Source organism: Lepidochelys kempii, chromosome 14, assembly GCF_965140265.1.
Source record: "Lepidochelys kempii isolate rLepKem1 chromosome 14, rLepKem1.hap2, whole genome shotgun sequence".
Lineage (NCBI taxonomy): Eukaryota > Metazoa > Chordata > Testudines > Cheloniidae > Lepidochelys > Lepidochelys kempii.
Genome location: NC_133269.1, coordinates 16,890,903 through 16,912,769, shown reverse-complemented (window position 1 = coordinate 16,912,769; position 21,867 = coordinate 16,890,903). Strand labels below are relative to the sequence as shown.

The following is a 21,867-nucleotide window of genomic DNA, read 5'->3' as shown; positions in this document are numbered from 1 at the left end:
GTGCTGTCTACACTGGGGGTTAGGCTGATCTAACTATGTCACTCAGGGGTGTGGATTTTCTGCACCCCTTCTTCTTAGCATATGTGCAACATGCCTCAGCTGGCATGTCACCAGGATTCATCACCGAATTTGGTCTGCTGGTTGGATCATTAGCTTCCCCAGCCTGGCTACTGATGGGGAGTGTGACCTGAACGCTTACCGATATAAGTCTGCAGTGTAGACCAGGGCTTAGTACCTTTCCCAGACCTGAAGAAGAGCTCTGTGTAGCTCCAAAGCTTCTCTCTCTCACCCACAGAAGTCGGTCCAAGAAAAGATCTTACCTCACCCATCCTGTCTCTCTCTCTCTGTGTCTACACTAGAGACACCCCTGAGTGGGTGAGCCTGGGTATGCGACACTGGGCGCCTGCCAGGCCAGATTCTGAGCTCACCGACCCCAGCGCCCACTTCCAAGGATTGGCTCGGGGAGCTGGGAGCAGCGGGGTTACTCTGGGTGTCCGGGAGATCCGTCTGGCCCTGCGCCCGGGCCCGAGAGTGCAACCCTGGTGTGCCTTGGCGTAGGCTCGAGAGGCAGCTGCATTTGCTGCACAGTTGTAAGAAGCAGCCCCGGGGGGGGGGGGGGCGAAAATGGCATCTCCTCCCTCCCTCCGGACCCGCTGACCGCCTGGCTCCCAATTCGAAGCGCTTTCATCGCTCAGCGAGCCCAGCGCCGCCGCGCCGTGCCGCCTCCCCCGCCGGAGGGACCCCGAGAGCGGCAGGGCAGGAGGGGCCGGGGCCGGGGCGGGGCCGAAGCGAGCGGCCGGGCTGGGCGCGCACCGGGAGAAGCAGCCGCCCGGGAGCTGGGCGCGTTCGGGTGCCCGCCTCGCTCCACGCCCGCCGGCGGCCGGAGTTTGCGCTCCGGGGGCTGGGGGCGAGGCTCGGCGGCGCGGCGCGGCTCTGCCCGGCGCCCCAGGCTGCTCGCCCCGGGATGGGGGCTCCGCGCTGGGCGCGGCTCTGCCTCCTGCTCCTGGCGGCGGTAACGCTGTGGGTGCTCCTGTGTGGGCACGACCGAGACACGCAGGCTCCCCCGAAGCCCAGGTAAGGCGAAGGCGGCGGCGGGGGGGTTGGCGCTCACAGCGGACGGGACGAGACAGTTGCGGAGAACTTCTGGCTACAACATCGTGTCCTGCGGTAGGCAGCCGCGCAACACATGCTCTGCGGCGGGGCCGGGGCAGCGGACTTGCACGCAGAGCGAAGGACAGACAGACAGACAGACAGACGGACACACACAGCAAAGAACACACACATGGAGCGAAGGGAGGACAGACAGATACATATAATGAAAGACACACACACACACACACACACACACAGAGCAAAGGACAGACAGACAGACAGACACAGTGAAGGACAGACACAGCAAAAGAGTAAGGACAGACACACAGAGAGAGCAAAGGACAGACAGACAGACACAGAGAAGGACAGACACTCACAGGGAGAGAAAGACAGACACACACAGCTAAGGACACACACATGGAGCAACGGAGGGACACACAGAGAGCAAAGGGCACACATGGAGACAACAGAGTGGAAAACACCACCCTGGAGAGTGAGGCAGGCAGCAAAGGGCAGGAGAGAAGAGGGACATTTTAATCTGGGCCTCAAGGGGCTGGGAGTAAAAAAGACAGGGAATGTTAAGTGCATAGGGATAAGCCAAGCTTCTGGCTGCCCTTAGCTTTCTGTCAAGCCTCGGGATGTTTTGGCCAAGGGCTGTGTAATGTGCTGCACAGAGGTCTCTCTCTGGGCCCAAACCTGCAAGGTGCGGAGAGCCCTCCATTTACATTGGTTTACATGATTGAGCCCCACATACACACAGCGCTAGAGCTTCAGCTGGTGTAAATCAGCATAGCTCCGGTGACCTAGACTAGAGCTACACGGATTGACTTACCCCAGCTGCAGATCTGGACCCTGGACTTCAATGGGCTGAGGCTGATTTATCCCAGCTGGAGATGCAGGCCTCTGAATTCAATAGAGCAGTGCTGATATACACCTGCTGGAGGCCTGGCCCCCAGCACTTTGAAGGTACCTATGGCACCTTGTGATCACTGACCTGCAGTGATTCCCAGCACCTGCAAAACTTCATGGACACCATTTCCTAATCTCCTGGGATCAACCCTGCTCAGCCGCCAGGCCCTGAAAGGACCCTAGGAGGGTTCCATCCACTGCCAACCCAGATTGTGAAAATGTTGAAGTAGCTTGTAATGTAGTGGCCATGCATGTGGGAGGCGAGTTTCACTGCAGGGCATTTTGCTTCCAGGGGCATAATCCATCCTGCTTTGCTGGGAGGATCACAAAGCTTGCGCAGTATTTGCACTTGCATTTACCTTTAGGAGCATTGCTCACCTCTGTACCACGCAGCCTTAGGTCAAGTAGATGGATGTAAGGAGCGTGGATGTAACAAGCAACTCAGGGTGATGGTTTTTACTGTATCATCCTGCAAAGTGAGTCTGTGATTGGTGCTAGTGCCGGCATCTTTCTGTGCTATATGTAAATACAGTAACAACAAGGAGTCCAATAGCACCTTAAAGACTAACAGATTTATTTGGGCATTTATTTGTTTTTGTGGATACAGTCTAACACGGTTACCCCCTGATGTAAAGACAGTGGGAATCACCCAGCTGTAGGGACTGGGGATTCATTTGGATATTACTGAGGATCTCAGACATGATCCACACCCTCCCTCCTTTCTAGCCGTCGTCTAGCAAAGCTTTGCTAAATTCTCCGTCCCTAATATGCATTTCTACTCCTGCAAATCCTTCTCCTGCTGGGAAGTGGCAGAGCTGGAAACCTCTTTACCTCTGCTGCTCTCTGCAGCCCTGTTTAACGGTCAAGCAGCAGTGAACAAGTTGTGGGGCAGCCACACACTTCCTGTGTCTGCACTGAACAACAACATCTAGTAATCAGGAGGCAAGAAGGAGAAAACTTGGCTCTCATATAGAGCTTTTCATCCTACAGAGTGCTGTAGAAAGTGTTATTGTCCCCATTTTATGGATGGGGAAACAGAGGCATAGCGAGGTGAAGTGATTTGCCCAAGATCCCACATAGCAGGATCAGTGTCAGAGCTGGGAAGAGAAATCAAGACTCCTGACCCCCAGTCCAGGGCCATAGCCACTGGACAGAGCTGCTTCCGGGGGGCAGTGGGGATGCTAAAAAGGAGGAATATATTAGTAAAATCAAAATCCTAATCCCAAAACAAGGTTCAAAGTGCCAGCCTGGGTCATTAACCCCCATACATTTTAAACAAAACAGCAACACCTGCCACCCCATATTAAATCAAAAGCCCTAACTTAAATCCAAACGATACAATCAGAGACATGGAACCAAATTCCTTATCTCTGTGCACTCCATTGGATTGTAATTACTTCCCTTGAATCATGAATCTAAGTCAATCTGTATCTGACCTCAAGGCCATTTCTATAACCAGGGGCTGTGTTGTGTTTGTTTGGTCTGTACAGCCAAGCGCTAGGCCCACAGAACTCAATCCCAGTTTAAAGCAAGCATGCTGTTCCTGCACTACCTACAAGATTGGGAGATGAGCTTGCTGCCTTGCTTCATTTTATAGGTAGCTGAATTTCACTGTTGTCTCATGTTTAGTGTGTAGTTTGGGACCCTTCCAGGTAAGAGTGCTCCATACATGTAAGCCGTACCTATGTACATGCCCACTTCCGCTCCATGAGTCTGATTCTCCAGTGCTTTTGCACAGCTGATCACACCTGTGCAAAGTGGATGTAAAATGCCACACTATCCAAATATGATGCTCCAGAGCTACAAGCATGAGCCTCTACTTCTTGAGCTCAAGCTCCTTGACTACTTGTTACAGGTGCAATCCTCTGGCTTGGCACGGAGGGGGACCTGTAACACACACTCACTCACTCACTCACTCACGGGTGACAGTTGCACAGGGTGTAAAGCAGTGCAGAATCTCATATGCCGAAGTCCGTAGGAGTTCATGGAACATAAAGGCCTGGCTCCTAATTTTTTTTCCAAATGATGTACTTAGAAATGTCCGGTGTTGGCAGGATGGGAATGATTAATCTTGTCATTAATTATTCATAGAATCATAGAATCATAGAATATCAGGGTTGGAAGGGACCCCAGAAGGTCATCTAGTCCAACCCCCTGCTCAAAGCAGGACCAATTCCCAGTTAAATCATCCCAGCCAGGGCTTTGTCAAGCCTGACCTTAAAAACCTCTAAGGAAGGAGATTCTACCACCTCCCTAGGTAACGCATTCCAGTGTTTCACCACCCTCTTAGTGAAAAAGTTTTTCCTAATATCCAATCTAAACCTCCCCCACTGCAACTTGAGACCATTACTCCTCGTTCTGTCATCTGCTACCATTGAGAACAGTCTAGAGCCATCCTCTTTGGAACCCCCTTTCAGGTAGTTGAAAGCAGCTATCAAATCCCCCCTCATTCTTCTCTTCTGCAGGCTAAACAATCCCAGCTCCCTCAGCCTCTCCTCATAACTCATGTGTTCCAGACCCCTAATCATTTTTGTTGCCCTTCGCTGGACTCTCTCCAATTTATCCACATCCTTCTTGAAGTGTGGGGCCCAAAACTGCACACAGTACTCCAGATGAGGCCTCACCAATGTCGAATAGAGGGGAACGATCACGTCCCTCGATCTGCTCGCTATGCCCCTACTTATACATCCCAAAATGCCATTGGCCTTCTTGGCAACAAGGGCACACTGCTGACTCATATCCAGCTTCTCGTCCACTGTCACCCCTAGGTCCTTTTCTGCAGAACTGCTGCCTAGCCATTCGGTCCCTAGTCTGTAGCTGTGCATTGGGTTCTTCCGTCCTAAGTGCAGGACCCTGCACTTATCCTTATTGAACCTCATCAGATTCCTTTTGGCCCAATCTTCCAATTGGTCTAGGTCCTTCTGTATCCTATCCCTCCCCTCCAGCGTATCTACCACTCCTCCCAGTTTAGTATCATCCGCAAATTTGCTGAGAGTGCAATCCACACCATCCTCCAGATCATTTATGAAGATATTGAATAAAACCGGCCCCAGGACCGACCCTTGGGGCACTCCACTTGATACCGGCTGCCAACTAGACATGGAGCCATTGATCACTACCCGTTGAGCCCGACAATTTAGCCAGCTTTCTACCCACCTTATAGTGCATTCATCCAGCCCATACTTCCTTAACTTGCTGACAAGAATACTATGGGAGACCGTGTCAAAAGCTTTGCTAAAGTCAAGAAACAATACATCCACTGCTTTCCCTTCATCCACAGAACCAGTAATCTCATCATAAAAGGCGATTAGATTAGTCAGGCATGACCTTCCCTTGGTGAATCCATGCTGGCTGTTCCTGATCACTTTCCTCTCATGCAAGTGCTTCAGGATTGATTCTTTGAGGACCTGCTCCATGATTTTTCCAGGGACTGAGGTGAAGCACATTAGCACATAGGAAAAGATGGTTGACATTTCCATAGCTCCGTCTGCCCTTTTCCACCCGTATGATCCTGTAAGGGGTGGGCAGCCGTCGGAGGGAGTGCCCCATCTCGCAGCAGGTGCTCAGCACTTTGCAGAGCAAGGCCTTTTTCAGAAGGCCCTGCTTCGGCTCCCTCTCCTGTGGATTTGCTTAGCCCCTGAGTGTGTGCTTAAGGCAGCGGAGTTCCACTGCGGGCTCACAGGTGAGGTATCTACAGGGAATGCGATGGGGAAATGAGCCATAGGAAATGCCATCTTTTTAGATTCCAGAGCTATTAAGACAACCCACCTGCATGCGTTAGGGACACTGAAGGGTCCCAGGAAGGGTTGCCAGCAGACACAAGGTCAGAGTCGTGCTTTGGTGCATCACGTGGTGACGTCATGACTTTTCAACGTGATGCCCTGACAGGGAATCTGGAGTGGCTGCAGCTCCTGGCAGGCCTTGCAAGGCCCTGATGTTACTGCTTTAGGTCATGGCCTCCCTCCATGATCATTTAGCTCAGCAGAAACGTGCAAGGAAGTGACCTGCCGGCAGAGGTGTGCGTGCATGTGAGGCATCACATCACACAGGAAGGCACCCTGGCAATACAGGGCCTGAGGAGATCCTGGAATGCCTCAGGGTTTGACAAGCTCTGAATAAAATACATCGGGCTTGAGGCTGAGATTTTCAAACAAGCCTAAGGGAGTTAGGCCCCCAAATCCCACTGGAATTCAGTGAGAGTCAGGTTCCTAATTCCCTAGGCAGCCTCACTGCCCCTGCCAAACCTACTCTTCTTATTGGGGGCAGCATTTTAACAAACGGCTACTCCACCAGTAAATACCTTGAATTTAAAGTGGCCCAGAACCACCTGTCTTTCCAGGAATGCACCAGGGGCCTGATCCAAAGCCCACTGAAGACAGTGGAAAGGCTCCCATTGACTTCAGTAGCCTTCAGCTTAGGCCCTGATTGAGTAACCTCTCCCGATGCTCTTGCAGCGAAGTGGGTGCGGTTCCTCGCCTGAGGGAGGGGGCAGGGTCTGTTCTAAGAATCAGGTCTTAGCTGGTATGTGGGAGGTCTCTGTTGCTCCAGCTAAAGATGAAGGACCCAGGTTCAGGATTGACCCACAGCTTTTGGGGTAGTAGCAACCCCAAGGGGGGGGGATGGGATGACTCCTTCCTAAGCCGCCACTTAGGGGTGTTTTAACACAGATGTTTTAACACTGCAGCCACCACCTCTTGCTAATCTGTCTTCCACTGTCCCTGCTGCAGGAATGCTAGGAATTAGGGGAGGGTTCAGTGGAAGGCAGAACAGATGGGAACAACCTTCCTTTGATGGGGTGGAAGTCCCTTGCAAAGCTGTGCCCCGGGCCTGGACAGAGAAGTCACTCACAAGTCAGCTTGAAGCTGGAGCGACTCCTGTCTGCAAAGCCCTTTGACAGTCATGACAACAGTTACTTACCTATGGAAGCCTGTTGTGGGGAGGAGGGAGAGCCCATTAAAGGAAAAATAACTTTCTGGAGGGAGTGGGCCCCAGTTAAAATTGGGCCACAGCTCCTTGTGGCAGAGGGGCTGCAGGCCAGGTGTAAATTCCCCTACACTCCAGGGAATTCCCCCCTACTGCAGGGAGCCTCTGCACCAGCCCTGGGTGCTGGAGTGTCCTGGAGCATGAACTGGTATGACTGGGGCAGGCCTGCACCTAGGCACTTCTGCACCCCTGCAATGGGCCATAGTGACCATTATGGGAGGGAGGGGGCATGCAAAGTAGGGCAGCTGGTAAAGAGTTGTTCTAAATAGCACTGGGGCCTGTACATGCCCTTGTGATCCCCTAAAAGGCCAGGCACAAGTTCTCTCTCCCTTGATCCCTGCACCGGTGCCTGTGCAAGCAAAAGGATGAATTGGGCCTAGTGAGTTTAAACTGCTGGTTTGACACCATATAGTGCTTAATCACCACTGGGAGTGCTTAGATCTCCCAGTGCCAGGAGCCTTAGAAAAATCGTAGGGGTGGGATTTCCAAAAACGATTGGCCCAACTCTGTTGCCATTGACATCAAGGCCAATGCTGAGTGCTTGTGAAAATCCTACACTAGGTAAGTAGAGGGAGAGAGACATGTGTTACTTGGTTTGTTGGCAGATTGCAAGTTTTTCCACCTGTTTTGATTTTTCCAGTCTTTCTCTTGAAACATGTAAGTTTTTGATCAGAGATAGGCCCAGACCAGGGCTCTTCAGCTTTGAGAACAGTCGACTGTAGATCTGATTCCGGCTCTGAATGTCACGACTCTGCTCCTCTGACTCTACTTTTTAGCTGATTGCATTTTGCAGTAGAGTCCCAGTCAGATGTACGTATATGCCTTAAGCCTTATTTTAGCAGGAATGGTCTGTACAGAACTTAAAGCTCTTTATAACTCCACATACTGTAAGGTCCCTGGAATGCAATGTCTGGAGAGGGGAGGGGACGATCTTTCTTTTTAGTCAGGACCTTTCTTGGAGAAAGGGAACAAAATATTCTGTGCCACTCAATTGTTTCACAGACATATGCCTCGGAGATTCAGATCTTATCATCTCTGCAAACAAAGAGTCTGAGAAAGAAGGGTGGGGAGTCTCAGATAAACTAAATTCCCTTTCCCAGGCAATATCTGATCACAGTTTGGCAGGGTTGGGGTAGACACACTATTTCTAAGCACAGGTGACTTGACTACCTGTGTCTGATGGATCATTCAGAGACTGGGAGGGGACAGATCTTAGGAATGGTCGCAGTTCAAAGAAGCATCCCTGTGACTTCAATGGGACTTAAGTACATGCTTAAATGTAAGCGTATAACCTTTAGTGGACTGGCTGACAATACAGAACCTGAGGAAAGCCTTGCTGTTGGGCCCAACCTCTCTGTGGTCTCAGGGCATTGTCCCAGGAGCAGCTCGGGGTTGAGAACTTCAGAGCAGAGCAGCTCTGGCTACCATCCCTCCTATAACACAGGCAGGGATGACTGACAGGGGTTATCAGCCACTTTCTATAGAGCATGGGGAATTTTTTAAAAATTATGTTGGGTATTGGATATGGCTGTGGGGAGCTAGATGGATCACCCCCAGAAAGCACTGTGAATTTCTCCCTTTTGCCCTTGGAGTCACAGTGGAGAGCTGGGCTCCCTCCAGAACCCATCGAAGGTGCTCCATCGATTGGCTAGCAGTGGACACTGCAGCCGCTGGGGGCCTCATGTGCTTGATTAAAATACAACCAAGACCCACCTTGTGGTTTGCCGCTGCATATCCCGTTCAGCAAACAAAAACGTATTGCTGCCGGCCCAAGACTTCCAAACTCATTCCACCAATGACCCCTGCTTTGATGGGCCCGCAGTGCTTGCACTTTGAGGAAGCATGTACCAGTGAGCAGCCTGCTGTGTAAGGACAGCAGTAGCTGGACAGCTGCCCTGCACTTTAACCTCTGAGCACCCTTTGCAATGGACACCTCACTATGAACAAACTATACAGGTATAATTTGGTTTCCCAGACAGTTTGGAACGAGCAAACCTCTTTGGGCAGGGTAGATTTATTTAGTTTGCTTTCTGGATCGCATACCCACACGTGGGGAGCTGAGACTAGAATGCTTCCTGTAACTCCAAAAGCTCTCTGCCTCTTCACAGCAAGCTCCCGTAGCTGCTACCAGTAGCAGGTCTCTTATCCTCTCTGTACTTCAGCCACAAGGAGGATGGCATCAACTGAAGGCTCTGCATGAGCAAGGCCTTTCAATTCATGCTTAACTTTATGTGGCATTGATTCAGGCATGGGCTTGAAGTGGATAGAGCCACTTTAACCCTGCTACGTGTTGTGACAGTTTCTAACCAGGATAACTAATTTTTGAGTGTTCAGACCTGTTCCTATGTGTGCTGAGGGACCCCTGCCCCTCCATGCTTGCCAGTAGCAGCTGCCATCTTGATGTGGTCACCAGCAGGTGACATCTTGGAGCTGACGGCATCCCCCACATCGGGTTGCTAGGCAGCAGCGTCTTTGGCACCTGTTTCTCATCTGGTCCACATCACTGAATCGGAAAGAATCCAGCACCATGAGTGTAAGTCCTGGTGCATGCCGCACAAAAGGCGCCAGGGGATATCTGCCCTTCAAGTTGGGGGGCTGTTCTCAGTTCAAGGACACGTACCCGGTGTAGCTCCAATCAAGCCAGCGTGCTAAAAATAGAGCAAAGCCACGGCCGCTCCAGCAGTGAGAGTGGCTAGCTGTTCTGAGTGTGTATCCAGGCTCTCGGACAGGTACTCAGATACAGTTACTCAGGTTTGCTAGCCCTACTTGCCGGGGCCGTGCTCTATTTTTAGTTCAATCAGAGCTAGTACCAGTCTATCTCCTTGAACTGAAAATTATATGCTTGAAGTGCGGATGTAGTCACAGTGCCTACACCTGGCCTGAAGCTGAGGCCTTGCCAGAGAGCCTGAGTACATCAGGAAAGGCCAAGCGGAGGAGTCAGGGGTGAGCTGTGTCTCAGAGGGGTGAGGCTTGAGGAAGAAGGTGGCAGGGGCTCAGGTTGGGTTTTCTCCAGTTTTTGCCTGAAGGTGGCAAACTTTCTCTCAGGAATCTCCTTCCGTACAAGGGTGAACGTGCGCTGGGTCAGCCAAAAATATCCGGAGCCTGTAGTGGGTCTGGATTGGGCAGACCAAAGCCCTGTAATGTCATAAACCAGGGGTGGCCAACCTGTGGCTCTGGAGCCGCATGCGGCTCTTCATGGGTTAATATGCGGCTCCTTGTATAAGTGCTGACTCCGGGGCTGGAGCTATAGATGCTAACTTTCCAATGTGCCAGGGAGTGCTCAACCCCCTGCTCTGCCATGCCCTCCCTCTTCCCCCCTCCCCACCAGAGCCTCCTGCATACCGTGGAACAGCTGATTGCAGGAGACATGGGGAGGGAGTGGTAGGCACTGATTGGTGGGACTGCTGGCGGGCAGGAGGCGCTGCAGGTTGGAGTCGGGGGGAGCTGATAGGCTGCTGACGTATCACTGTGGCTCTTTGGCAATGTACATTGGTAAATTCTGGCTCCTTCTCAGGCTCAGGTTGGCCGCCCGTGTCATAAACTAATCTTCACCACTGGGCGATGAGAGACCCTGAGCTCCTCAGAGGCCACTGCTAGAGCACCCCTACTTGGAACCTCATCTCAATCTCTCCTCCACCCTAGCCTCCCCTGTAGCTTATCAGAAGTCTTGTTTTTTCCCTTCCTCCCACCACGTACCAGTCTGTTTGCATAGCCCCTTCCATTCTCTCCAATCTCTGTTCAGCAATCCAGAGTCCTTCAGAATGTGTAAATATGCACGTAGGGAGTTAGAAAGAGCAGGCTAGTATGTGGGACAAGAAATCTTTATGAAAAGGGGTTACTGTCTATGTACAAGGGCTACCTTTCAAATCCAAACCTCCACTCTGTGTCATTTTCTCCTCCCAAAATACCCAAAGCGGTAGATTGTTCTCTGCTGCCCACTTTGCAACCCTGCAACCCGCTATGCCAGCTATGGACATCTTCCACCTCCTTGAAAGCATCACAATCATTTCATTGCTGCTTCAGGTCTGCAGAAGTGCTGGGAACTTCAGCTAAAAGGGGGCTGCAGTCCTCAACCCCTGCCAGGCATACTGGGGAAAAAGGCAACTCATCATTACTGTATTTGTTAGGGAATCAAAAACGCCTGCTGAACTGCCAGGTATCAAGCGAAACACAGGCCCACCATTAGTTTATTCAGATGACAGTAGTGTCTGCAGGCCTCATTGTGCAAAGTGCTGTGTGAATACACAGTTAGGCACCATCCCTGCCCTGAAGAGTTCACAATGTAATCAGACAACGCAGGGAGAGGGGGAGAAAGAGAAAGAAAGTTGCCCTCGGTCAAACGGCAGGTTAGCAGCAGAGCTGGGACTAGAACTCACTCCTCCTTCCCTCCAGTTCAGAGCCATTCAGGCCAGCTGTACCAGACCAATCCGCAGATCATCTAGTCTGACCTCCTGTATAGCACAGGCCAGAGAACTCCCCCAGAGTAATTCCTGGAGCACAACCATCTGTCATGAGCCCACTGGAACGTCAGTGAAAAGTAGCAGCTCAGAAGGTGGCGATGGGGGAGCTGGGGGAAACAGCTAAGCTGGTAAAAAGACAAGAATGAGCCATGTTCCTCGTGGCTGGCTGAGACCAGGTTCGCTGAGATTCAGCCCAGAAAGAAGCTCAAACTGCAGACAAAGCAGATTTCTTTGAAGGGGGAGACAGGGGAAAAGGGCGGGGAAAGGACTGTGTTGGCAATGCTGGTAAGATCTATGTTTGTGCTGCTCAGTAATTAGCATCTTTGCTTCCTCACCAACTGGAGCATTGGTTAAAGGAAAACATGCACTTGGTTTGATCAGCAGTTAAATCAGAAGTTTTCCCAGCCTGAAACAGCGCCTAGATATCACAGGAGATAGACAGCCTGTATTGTATGTTAGAAAACAAAGAGGGATTTCACTCCAAGGAAGGAGGCCACTGCGAAAGTGACATCCTTAGTGACACTACAGGCAACCCTATCATTACAGTGTTTAAGGAGGACCCCTCAGCAGGCCAAAAGGAGGGGGCCACATCCCTTTGCTCCCCAGTGGTTGCAGCTGTGCATTCAGCCCTGTTTAGCACACAAGAACCCACCCCAGGTATCACGGTAAGTAGGCAGAGGGCACTGGGGAATGGCGTACATCCTGGGAACCTGGTGGAGCTATCTGGAAACCCAATCCCGGAGCGAGCTCTGGCATTTTTCATACAGAAACCTGGGAAGAAGGGCCAGGAGGCAGGCTACATTATCCGCCTGCCTTTACCTGTCCCAGGCTCCTCAGACAATGTCTCTAACAGCATGCTTCTTGTCTCGTCCACAGTAAGGCATTTTAATATAGGCACCTCATGATACGCATCCCTTCCCCAGATGGCCCCCTTCATCCAGAACAGAGACTGCCACGGGAGTCGCTTTGAAGTGAACCTTCTGTTTGCTGATGAATAGGAACCTCTTCTCCCCTTTCTTAGGGGTCCCAGCTGGCAGGCTGGAATGTGGAGCTGCTGTAAACTTATCTCTCCTGCCTCTGAAAGTACAAGTACGCAGGTGGCCTGCAGCCTCGGGAAGGCAAGCTCTCATCCACTAGATCCATCGCTCTCTTGCACACAGCGCACACAATCTGAGCACCTGGTACTGTAAGCCCTCCGATTTCCTACGGAGAGGTTTCAGGATGAGGGCGGTTTTCCATGGAAGTCAAAGCAGTTGCTCAGAGCAGTCTGGGCATTACCCCAACTCTGTTGCACAGCCTTGATCAGCTTTGAGGCTTAGTTTGTTTTGAAGGTGATCCTGATATACTGACAGGTGTCATTGTTGACAGAGTGGTGGAGATGGGGCGGTTGGGAGAGCATATGCCCTTTGCTCCTCCTATCAAAGGTCTGTGGTTCTTTCTTGGCAGCAGCTATGTACCAACACCCTGCGGGACCCATGCAGTCAGTCTAGCCGGAGCCTGCAGAACAGCAGCCTAGATTCAGCCTTTGGAATTCATTCTCACAGGGAGTCAGCGAGTCACATACGTAGGCTCCATTTTGAAAAGGTCTGGGAGGCTTGATGAGTAGATCTGCAACCTGAGCGTGTGGTACAGATGGTTAACTGTTGTGCTTCCAGGGTAGGAATACTCCCAAATGGCACAGCATTGCACAGTTGCCCAAGTGTGTTTTTTATCTCCATCGGAAACATGAGGGATTGGCCAGTGGCGGGAACTGGCTGCTGGATTCCGTGGGCTGATGTGCAGATGTGTCATAGCTAATCCTCAGTTGTTCTGATCACTCCCAAGAGAGGCTTAAGGAAGAAAAAGATACTGGAGAGGCTGAGAAGTTCAAGTTAGATGCTGTCCACACCGAGGCTTAGTTTCAGCCCATTATAGATGTAGGAGCCAGCCATGGATTTCAATATTGGATCTGACTGAACTCTTCCCACTTTTGAGTGTGTTTCTATCCAGGGATTTGGCCTTGGCCTTTCTTTGGTTTGTTTATTTAAAAAAAAACTCAACAGGAACATGAGTCTTTTTCAAATTGCAAAGGAGTAAAGAAAATAATCCAGTAGGCCAGGAGCTGGTGACTAAAAGAGACTATTGTTTGCAGAGAAATTCTCCTTGCTCAGAGAGGGCAGCCCCAGTGAGCAGGTGACAACTGGCTTCCTGCCATAAAGTGATCTACTGACAGGTGACCTCTCACCCCAAGGGGAACAGTAGGTAGTTTAAAGAAAGGAACCCCAAGGCTGCACCCTCCCCTCAGTGACCTCCCATTCTGCTCTGGGTCGTGTTACCATGGTGACTTTGGGAGCCATGTTAAGTCAGAGGGCTGGTATGGAGGGCCAGAACTATCCGAGCTTGGATCTCCTGGTGCCATGCCAGGAAGCATATGAAGGGGGTGGGATTCCCTTCGGCAAATGTGAATAAACCCAATTTTCCCCGTGTGGTTCTCCTGGACTGAAAATCACTGCCGTGAGCACTGTCATTCCAAAGAGACTGGATATCCAACCTACGCAGGTGGTGTCGGAGAGAAGGCTTTGGATTCTTTGACCATGGGATGGTGTTCCAAGAAGGAGGAGTGCTAGGCAGAGACGGGCTCCACCTAACGAAGAGAAGGAAGAGCATCTTCGCAAGCAGGCTGGCTAACCTAGTGAGGAGGGCTTTAAACTAGGTTCACTGGGGAAAGGAGACCAAAGCCCTGAGGTAAGTGGGAAAGTGGGATACTGGGAGGAAGCACGAGCAGGAGCACGCGAGAGGGCAGGGGTCCTGCCTCATACTGAGAAAGAGGGATATCAGCGAGTTATCTCAAGTGCCTATACACAAATGCAAGAAGCCTGGGAAACAAGCAGGGAGAACTGGAAGTCCTGGCACAGTCAAGGAATTATGATGTGATTGGAATAACAAAGACTTGGTGGGATATCTCACATGACTGGAGTACTGTCATGGATGGGTATAAACTGTTCAGGAAGGACAGGCAGGGCAGAAAAGGTGGGGGAGTTGCACTGTATGTAAGGGAGCAGTATGACTGCTCAGAGTGCAACTATGAAACTGCAGAAAAACCTGAGTGTCTCAGGATTAAGTTTAGAAGTGTGAGCAACAAGGGTGATGTCGTGGTGGGAGTCTGCTGTAGACCACCGGACCAGGGGGATGAGGTGGACGAGGCTTTCTTCCGGCAACTCACGGAAGTTACTAGATCGCAAGCCCTGGTTCTCATGGGAGACTTCAATCACCCTGATATCTGCTGGGAGAGCAATACAACGGTGCACAGACAATCCAGGAAGTTTTTGGAAAGTGTAGGGGACAATTTCCTGGTGCAAGTGCTGGAGGAACCAACTAGGGGCAGAGCTCTTCTTGACCTGCTGCTCACAAACCGGGAAGAATTAGTAGGGGAAGCAAAAGTGGATGGGAACCTGGGAGGCAGTGACCATGAGATGGTCAAGTTCAGGATCCTGACACAGGGAAGAAAGGAGAGCAGCAGAATACGGACCCTGGACTTCAGAAAAGCAGACTTTGACTCCCTCAGGGAACTGATGGGCAGGATCCCCTGGGAGAATAACATGAGCAGGAAAGGAGTCCAGGAGAGCTGGCTGTATTTTAAAGAATCCTGATTGAGATTACAGGGACAAACCATCCCGATGTGTAGAAAGAATAGTAAATATGGCAGGCGACCAGCTTGGCTTAACAGTGAAATCCTTGCTGATCTTGAACACAAAAAAGAAGCTTACAAGAAGTGGAAGATTGGACAAATGACCAGGGAAGAGTATAAAAATATTGCTTGGGCATGCAGGAGTGAAATCGGGAAGGCCAAATCACAACTGGAGTTGCAGCTAGCAAGAGATGTTAAGAGTAACAAGAAGGGTTTCGTCAGGGATATTAGCAACAAGAAGAAAGTCAAGGAAAGTGTGGGCCCCTTACTGAATGAGGGAGGCAACCTAGTGACAGAGAATGTGGAAAAAGCTAATGTACTCAATGCTTTTTTTGCCTCTGTCTTCACGAACAAGGTCAGCTCCCAGACTGCTGCACTGGGCAGCACAGCATGGGGAGGAGGTGACCAGCCCTCTGTGGAGAAAGAAGTGGTTCGGGACTATTTAGAAAAACTGGACGAGCACAAGTCCATGGGGCCGGATGCGCTGCATCCGAGAGTGCTAAAGGAGTTGGCGGATGTGATTGCAGAGCTATTGGCCATTATCTTTGAAAACTCATGGCGATCCGGCGAAGTCCCGGACGACTGGAAAAAGGCTAATGTAGTGCCCATCTTTAAAAAAGGGAAGAAGGAGGATCCTGGGAACTACAGACCAGTCAGCCTCACCTCAGTCCCTGGAAAAATCATGGAGCAGGTCCTCAAGGAATCAATTCTGAAGCACTTAGAGGAGAGGAAAGTGATCAGGAACAGTCAGCATGGATTCACCAAGGGCAAGTCATGCCTGACTAATCTAATTGCCTTCTATGACGAGATAACTGGCTCTGTGGATGAGGGGAAAGCGGTGGACGTGTTGTTCCTTGACTTTAGTAACGCTTTTGACACGGTCTCCCACAGTATTCTTGCCAGCAAGTTAAAGAAGTATGGGCTGGATGAATGGACTATAAGGTGGATAGAAAGTTGGCTAGATTGTCGGGCTCAACGGGTAATAATCAATGGCTCCATGTCTAGTTGGCAGCCGGTATCAAGTGGAGTGCCCCAAGGGTCGGTCCTGGGGCCGGTTTTGTTCAATATCTTCATAAATTATCTGGAAGATGGTGTGGATTGCACCCTCAGCAAGTTTGCAGATGACACTAAACTGGGAGGAGAGGTAGATACACTGGAGGGTAGGGATAGGATACAGAGGGACTTAGACATATTAGAGGATTGGGCCAAAAGAAATCTGATGAGATTCAACAAGGACAAGTACAGAGTCCTGCACTTAGGATGGAAGAATCCCACGCACCGCTACAGACTAGGGACCGAATGGCTCGGCAGCAGTTCTGCAGAAAAGGACCTGGGGTTACAGTGGACGAGAAGCTGGATATGAGTCAACAGTGTGCCCTTGTTGCCAAGAAAGCCAATGGCATTTTGGGATGTATAGGTAGGGGCATTGCCAGCAGATGGAGGGACGTGATCGTTCCCCTCTATTCGACATTGGTGAGGCCTCATCTGGAGTACTGTGTCCAGTTTTGGGCCCCACACTACAAGAAGGATGTGGAAAAATTGGAAAGAGTCCAGCGGAGGGCAACAAAAATGATTAGGGGATTGGAACACATGGAGTTATGAGGAGAGGGCTGAGGGAACTGGGATTGTTTAGTCTGCGGAAGAGAAGAATGAGGGGGGATATGATAGCTGCTTTCAACTACCCGAAAGGGGTTCCAAAGAGGATGGATCTAGACTGTTCTCAGTGGTAGCTGATGACAGAACAAGGAGTAATGGTCTCAAGTTGCAGTGGGGGAGGTTTAGGTGGGATATTAGGAAAAACTTTTTCACTAGGAGGGTGGTGAAACACTGGAATGCGTTACCTAGGGAGGTGGTGGAATCTCCTTCCTTAGATATTTTTAAGGTCAGGCTTGAGAAAGCCCTGGCTGGGATGATTTAGTTGGGGATTGGTCCTGCTTTGAGCAGGGGATTGGACTAGATGATCTCCTGAGGTCCCTTCCAACCCTGATATTCTATGATTCTATGAACCTGTAGGGGACGCCACTCCCACCTATTGCTGCTGCCCCTTCTCAGTGGGGCAGAGTCAGGGAGATAATCCCTCACCACTCCCCTCACCTTTCAGGCCTGAGGACAGAATGAAGGGATAGAAAGGAGGGCCTAGGAAAGTCAGACTTCCAGCTCACTGCACCCAGCTGCTGGCATGGAGCTTCCATTTCACTGCCACGCATCTCTCCAGAGCACAGGGGCAGATTTGGATCTGCATTTACTGTTGACTTTAGTCACTGCTTCTTTGAACTCCAGGACAATGGCATCTCGACCCACCTGGCAGTGAGCCCATTGCCCTTTGTGCCTGCACAGAATAACAGAGACTTCTAGTGGGCTAAATCCTGAGCGGGTGAGAGCACGCTCCACTCCCGTGGGCTTCAGTGGGAGCCATGAGTCCTCAGCACCTCCCTGGGTTTAGCATGATGACTTCAGTGGAAGGGGCCCAGTCTCTCTCAGGATCAGAGTCCCAGGTCGTAAGCAACTTGGTGCAGAGACCACAAACAAGCCTCACTAACATCCCAAGCCAGGGCTTGAACCCAGGTCTCCAGGGCCCTTGTCTAAACTGGGAATTGGTCTGGCACCAGCTCCATTGCTAGCCCAGATGGAGCAGCAAGAGCGCTAGTGCAGCCCAGGAGCTAGCATCTTTACCGTTCTGTCATCTAGAATCTAGCCCTGCTCAGAACATGGTTAACGCCACAATGCTAAATACACAGGAGCCCTGTCTACACTACAGCTGCACTGGTGGTAATTACGGATCTTAAATTTGCCAGTGTAGATGCAGCCGGGGATGCAGGGCCGGAGCAAAGCTGCATGTCTGAGCCCCACTCAGGCCCGTTACTGTGCCTTTGAGGGTCAATGAAACGCCAGCAGGCCCGTTTCTCTCACTGCTCCAGGCAGAGCATATTGAGGGAACACCAGGGGCTTCTCTGCTGGTTAGCACTGGCTAAGGCCAGATTAACCCCACCCCACCCTGGGCTGGCCTGTTGTGTGCCCTTTGGGGGCTGGGTTGTCTCTCATTCCCTGCATCACTGCCTTTATGGGCCACAGTTAATGTTTAAACAGGGACATTTTTTGCTGAATGATAAATACCGGTCACGAAGCTGGCTCGCTGAATCCCAGCCTAAAATGCCTCTCCTTTCCTCAGCCTCTGACTCCAAACACCATGACCTCATCTTCCTGAACCTCCTCTTCAGACTCACCCCCAGCAGACACAGCCATGGGCAAAGGCAGGACACTGTCCTAGCCCACTTGCTTCTGTTCTCAGCTACCAAAAAAGACAGAAAAACCTAGCCTGGTTCTCTGGAATTGTGGCCTCTCTTTTTAAGGGGGCGTTTCTGCTTGTGAAGGGTGTCAGCCATGAAAGCTGAGGTTTGCTGTTTGCCCACAGGACAGTTACAGCATGGACAGCAGCGGTACAAGCTTCCCCTGTGCCATACTGTCAGTGCTCCTGCGTGTGGGGACCCCACTAGGGGCAGGAGGGGAGTTCAGTTTCCATTGGCCTCTTCATTAACAGCTTAGCCTCTCTTCTGAGAATGCCCACTTTGGGCAAATTGAATGGGTAGTTTCTCAGATGTGGACATGTGCCCACTAGGAACTCTTCTGAGACCCACCCACTCATTTCGTGTGGGCCGTGAAATAGCCATCAGATGCCAATGACTACAGCTGGTCGGAAATTGCCTGATAGAACAGTTTTATCGGAATATGCTGATTGGACAAAGATCAAACTGTTTCCTGGGAATGTTCCAATTTGGTCTAATGTTTCCTGGGAAGTAATCAAAATGTGTTTTGTTTGTGCTGTTTTGACTTTGATATCATATTAAAAGAAGCATTTTGATAAGATCAGAGTGAAATATTTTCAGAATATTTCATTTTGCAAAAAGTTCTTCGAGAGACTTTTTGTCCAAGATCGGGACAAAACCAAGTTTTGGAATCATGGAGTTTCCCCTACGATGGAAATTCCAAATTTTAACCAGCTCTACTAAGGACTTATTCCCGGAGGTGAATGGCTCCTTAGGAACCTGCAGGATGGTCCAGTGTCCCCACTTTTTCCAATAAAACAATCAAATCTGACCCCTTGAATTTCCCAGATTGCCCCAACTTCCGTCATTGGTCTCATCAATTTGGTATTAGTTAATGTTGGTGAAGTGCTGGAGACATAAAAGGTGCTAAATGCTCGGCTAATGGTGTAAAATACTATACACCTTTCATGCTCCTCTGGCATGCCTGGAGTTCCTCACTTGGGTGTATTGTACAGTGCTATAGGATAGATTGGTTCCCTGCATGTCTCATGTTAGAAGATGTACATGTCACAATGGGCAAAACTGTTGAGGGCCCAGCACTGAAGAGGGAAAACCCCTGGTTTGATGTAGCACCCAAGTCACAGGGAGCCTGTCCAAGCCAGTGGCCCCTGAATTTTCCATAGGGCCCCCCAGCTTTTGCAGGTCTAGTGCCCCTCTACCTGAAACAGATACTGTTGGGGTTGTTCAGGCCCTTACCTTTTGGCCCATCCAGGCCATGTTCAGATGTATCTGATCTCAGGTTGTCTCATGAATCCGGTTGTTACACGACTGGTCTATGCTGCTGCTGGTACTCCTGTGCTCAGTTGTTCTCACTTGAAGGGGACGGGGAGGCCTGATAAACACGGGAGGTGATGGCTTGGCTGCACCTTCCCCCCTGAGGCTCTCTCTGTGTGGTCTGTTCTAGCCTGCTGCAGCAAGAGTCACTGCTGTTGGTGCCTGGAGGGATGTCCCGACATACTGGGAGCCATGACCTGAGAGGAGAAAGCAGCATGGTCAGGTGAGTAGTGCTGGGATAAGGAGGAAATTAGTTGCCATCTCTCATGTTTTTTCCCTGCCGATTGTTCTCATTGGAGGGGCAGGGGAGTTACTGTGGCCTTCTAGACAGGGGATGGTTCCATCAGCATCAGACAGCTGGGTTTTGTTGTTTTCCTTCCCAGGTGACGGTTATGCAAGGGGAAGGCACTGGGCTGACAGCTCTGCACAGCAAAGCCCTCTAGGTATCCCCAGACCAGGCAGCAACAGGACCAGCTTCTACCTTGTCTTGCCAATGCCCCCAACCCAGCCCTCGAAGGCCCATCTGTAGGATGGGATGGAAGTTTAGTCCCCTGCCTCTGTGCTGAGACTGCCAGCCAAGGGCTTGCTTACTCCCAACTGCTTTCCCGTGATTGGACTGGAAGGAGGCCAGCACCTCAGCTCACAAGGGACCCCAGGCACCTGCCAGATGGTGACAGCCTTCCGTGCTATCTGGACGGGAACTGGCCACCGCGTGGTTTATTTCTTTCCATTCATCTAACTCCTTGGTGAGAGGGGAAGGGCTGCTCTTCCCCCAGGCTGTGCAGCCCATCTCACCTTCACCCCTCCCCCTGGTGCATTGACCTCCAGGAGAGAGCCCGCACCAGGCCTGTACATTACCAATGCCCCACAGAGTTTTCAGCCTAAATGGACAGGGGCTGTCACCCCCAAGTTACAGTGGGAACCGGGGCAGAGAACAATTAAGGGACTTGCCCACAGTAACGGCGGGCAGTCGGCCGAGGCAGTAACAAAATCCATAACTCCTGAGTGCCTGTGCCAGAGCACGCTCACCATCCCCCCCTTGTGCCAGGCCACAGTGTGGCAGGGTTTTTTTACTGTCATGCCCCTTGTTGCTGGGCAGATTCCATGGCTCAGCCCTCCAGCCAGGTCCCCTTTCCATTTCTGGCCCTTTCCAGGGGTAAGGGAAAAGTCCAAACAAAACAAACCCAGAGTCTCCAGGCCATGATGCCCAGCCTTCCGTCCCCATCTGGGACTCCTGGTGCCGAGGCTTGTACTTCCCTCTCTTGTTTGGGGAGGGAACCCAGCCCACCCGCTCCTCTGGGTTCCAGCCGAGGGACCCGCGTGGGGCAGCTAAACGCTGCTCTTTATAATCCCTCACCGCTACTCTTGCCTTTGCCTTGTTTGTCAGCCTCTCTCACAAGGCTGCAGACTCCACTGCCCCTGCTCTGTCTGTAGTTCAGTTTCCTCATGTGTCTTCTTCCCAGCCATCCGCTCAGATGCTCCCTCAAGTCCACTCCCTGGCAGCTGGGTTATGCCTCAGGCATTTAATAGCTCTCCCCTTAGCTCTTCTCCTAGAGCTAGGTTCTCATTCAAGCCAGCTGTAGGTCCTCAGCCGGCTTCTCCTTCAGTTGTCCCTTTCCCCCCTCATCTGCCCTTTCACCTTTGTGTGTGTGTGTGTGTGTGTGTCGGAGGGAGGGAGGGAGGGAGGGGATGGAATGGCTCCAGCTAATGCCTCATCTGCCCCCGCTCTGCGGGAGGCAGCAGAATATATGCTGGTCCCCTTCCCAAAGCTCATCCCAATTGGCTGGGAGGGAGAGGAGCCTTGTCTCACCCACTCTGCAAGGCTTCTGGTCCCAGGCCCTTAAAGAAATAATAACAAGTTTGCCCCACAGACACTACTTATTCCTGGGACTCCGTCCCCCTATGTCTCCTATTCCTAGGTCTCTGCATACATCTGCCTGGTGGCCAAAAGTTTAAAGGGCCATGCTATGGGATAGAGGTGGGCTGCCATCACAGAGTCAGTCTAGTGCCTTAAGATAGTGCTTAATTTGTGCCTGGGCTTGCCACATCAATTATGGAAAAAAAAAAAAAAACAAACAAAACAATGGCTTGAGCCCCAGCACCTCTTTCATTACAAATTAAGCACTGCCTTAACCAGAGGACCAATCTTCTTCCTTAT

The 21,867-nt window shown here is 51.1% G+C and overlaps 1 protein-coding gene across 1 annotated transcript in view; it reads left to right on the top strand.

Moving 5' to 3' along the window:
* The first annotated feature begins 454 nt into the window (after positions 1-454).
* ST6GALNAC2 (ST6 N-acetylgalactosaminide alpha-2,6-sialyltransferase 2) overlaps positions 455-21,867 on the top strand; it is a 31,278-nt gene continuing 9,865 nt past the window's right edge. Inside the window, exons 1-2 of the mRNA XM_073311076.1 lie at positions 455-1,074; positions 19,840-19,932. Coding sequence (XP_073167177.1) covers positions 965-1,074; positions 19,840-19,932 — 203 coding nt within the window. The 5' untranslated portion in view covers positions 455-964. The remainder of the gene's footprint in view (positions 1,075-19,839; positions 19,933-21,867) is intronic.